Source organism: Rhinopithecus bieti, unplaced genomic scaffold (assembly GCF_001698545.2).
Source record: "Rhinopithecus bieti isolate Rb0 unplaced genomic scaffold, ASM169854v2 scaffold_46101, whole genome shotgun sequence".
Lineage (NCBI taxonomy): Eukaryota > Metazoa > Chordata > Mammalia > Primates > Cercopithecidae > Rhinopithecus > Rhinopithecus bieti.
Window position 1 is genome coordinate 665,217 of NW_016819049.1, and position 2,677 is coordinate 667,893.

Genomic DNA, 2,677 nt, shown 5'->3' on the forward strand with positions numbered 1-2,677 from the left:
AAAAAAAAAAAAAGAAAAGAATTGGGGGAAAGGGGCCCAGGCATCTTTTAAAGATCCTTATGGGATTCCAATACACAGCAGCCAAGATTGAGAACCACTGCTCTAGTCTGTCCCCTTATCTTATGTTTCTCATGGCACTTCGTTTCACTAAATTCACTAAAATGATTGTTTGCTGGTCTTCCGTCAATAAAATGTAGGCTCCAGGAGTTCTGGAGCACAGACACAACTGCTTATTCACTGCTGTATCCCTAGCAACATCTAGAGCACTACCTGGCAGATATTAGGCACTCATTAAGTAATCAATTAATATCTGCATTCCTACACAGCCTTTGACTTCAGGATTTGACTCAGGCATCTGAGCCACATTCCTTTTCTCCTTCACTAGATTGACAGCACGATCACAAAATGATGACCCACAAAAATCCATAAACATCTGGTTCCTAGCAAACTGGAGTTTAATCAATAGGAATTTTATTGTTGATTTTTAATCTCCCTTATCAAAAAAGAGTAGGCAGTACTATGCAATGTCCCCCAAAACCCAATAAATGAAGAAACTCTGTGACACTGTAACAAGAAGGTAGTCGGATTCCATTTGGTTGGCTCTGACTGGTGCAGGGCAGTCTGAGGCTTGGCTTAATGTCCACACTAGGGATGGTCATGTGATGATGCTTGTCAAACCCAACCTCCTATCTGTAGAAAACTGGAGCAGAGACAGAGCGATAAGGCAGCCTGAAAACTGTGGGCAGGCTCTCCACAGGACTCTTTCATTGTTCCTTCTATATAAACTGGGCAAGAGGGGACACTGAACAGACCTACTGCTAGGAGCACTCACTCTCTTAGCAGGGTACACACCTTGGAGAGAAAAGAATGGTGTGCTGAGAGCCACGGTATCCTGGAAATAACCCTGTCCATCGATGCAACAAGGCCACAAGCAAACATTCCCCAGAACAATGCAAACAAACCCAGCGACTGCCACTAGGTGTTCTGAAGAGCGATGGGTACATGATGTCTCAAAACTCTTTAATTTGAATACTGTTTACAAAGAAAATACATTAACGACCTGTTCATCTTTTTCCATGATCATGTCGACTCCATCTCCTGGGGGGTCATCAGAGGGACCCTTCATATCATGGCTTTCCTGCTCCCTAACCTTAGCACAACAGTTCATAGAAGTCTCATCTCTAATGGCTCAACTGTCCTCTAAAATCATGACAAGAGGATGACGGGGTGACACTTTGGATCCTTTTAAATTTTTTTTATCAAGGTCAAAGCTCCGGAGCAGGGCTTAAACCATTTTGGAGAATCCCCTGGATTCTCTGGAGCTTTGAACACAAAGCGATTCCACCTGAAGACGCCTTTGACTTCTTTATTTATAATATAGGGGAGAAGACCTTATTTAATGCTAAGCCAGGGTCACCTGACACCCCTAGAGGCAGGACGGTCTGGGCGCAGGGAAGCCAGGATGGGTGGTAGGGCGGATTCAAACAAGCCAGAGGCTTAGGAAAGATCTCCCCGAGCCCAGCAATGGGCTCTTTACTTGAAGAATGCGAGCAAAAACCCGTCCCGCCCTCACACTACAGTATCTCCCTTCTGCCCCTCCCTGAGTAGACGGTAAGAGCCCTAGACCAGGAGGCCCTGTTCTGCCACTCACTGGCTGCAAGTCCTTGGACAGGTCGACTTTGGGTCTCCAGGGCTCAAGGGTCTCATCTGTACAACGGGGATCAAGATCTCCGTTCCACAGGCAGTTGTGAGGCTCAGAGGAGTAACAGCGCGAACGCGCTTTGTCAGAGGCTGAGCCCTGGCCCACCGGCGCGTTAGGACCATGACGAATTACTTCCCCGGTCTCGGCTTCTCCACGGCCTCCCAGCCGTGGAGAGGTTGGGGGAATCGTGCTGTTCGCCGGTCACCCCAGGGTCAGGGTCTTGGCTGCGTCCCCGCCACCCCGCCCCGGGTCCCCTCACCTCCATCGGTTGATCCCGACTGAGGAGGAGGCCGCGAACCACGGGTCGAGAATGTAAACGCAGCGCACGCAGCGCGCCCCGCGCACTGCCGCCAGCAGCGCCGGGTTGTCGTGGAGCCGCAGCCCTTTGCGGAACCAGTGCACTGAAGAGGCGCCGTCCGTGCCGGGCGCTGGCGCCGGGGCCACGGCTGCCGCCGTCACCACAGTCGCCGCCATGACTGTCCAGACTGCTCCGGCCACCCCCGCTCCGCCCCGGTAGGCGACGCGGACCCCGCCCACAGACCGCCCAGTGACCTATGACGCCACAGCTCCTCCCTTCGTCCCCGCCCCCAGGGCCTTAGAGCCCCTGTGCCATTGGCTGAGTGCCTCCCGCCCGGCGATTGGCCCAGAGGCGCCAGAACAGGCCCCGCCCCCTCACGTTCCTACCATGTGTGGGTCCGCCCGGGTGGAGCTGGCAGGCGGACAAGTGACGCAGGCTGGCGCTGTCCGCAGAGGGCCGGGAGTGGGCCGAGTCTCGAGGGACAGCGGATCTCTTACACATGTCCTGTTCAGGGCCTGCTTCTAGAAGAAGCTGCCTGGGCTGGTAGGGGTTGCTGTGACTACAGCCAGAGACTTGCAAAACTGACAACTGACCTTCCTGTTATCACCAACATCATCACCAGCACCATCTACATCATTCTACTACAACTGCCATTTATTAAGTGCACTTTATATGGC

General features: G+C 52.7%; 1 protein-coding gene across 1 annotated transcript in view; it reads right to left on the bottom strand.

Annotated features, from left to right (window-relative positions):
* Positions 1-2,261, bottom strand: part of CRY2 (cryptochrome circadian regulator 2) — a 38,380-nt gene extending 36,119 nt beyond the window's left edge. The window contains exon 1 of the mRNA XM_017858162.1: positions 1,962-2,261. Within this exon, the coding sequence (XP_017713651.1) occupies positions 1,962-2,176 (215 nt within the window). The 5' untranslated portion in view covers positions 2,177-2,261. The remainder of the gene's footprint in view (positions 1-1,961) is intronic.
* Positions 2,262-2,677: the final 416 nt, after the last annotated feature.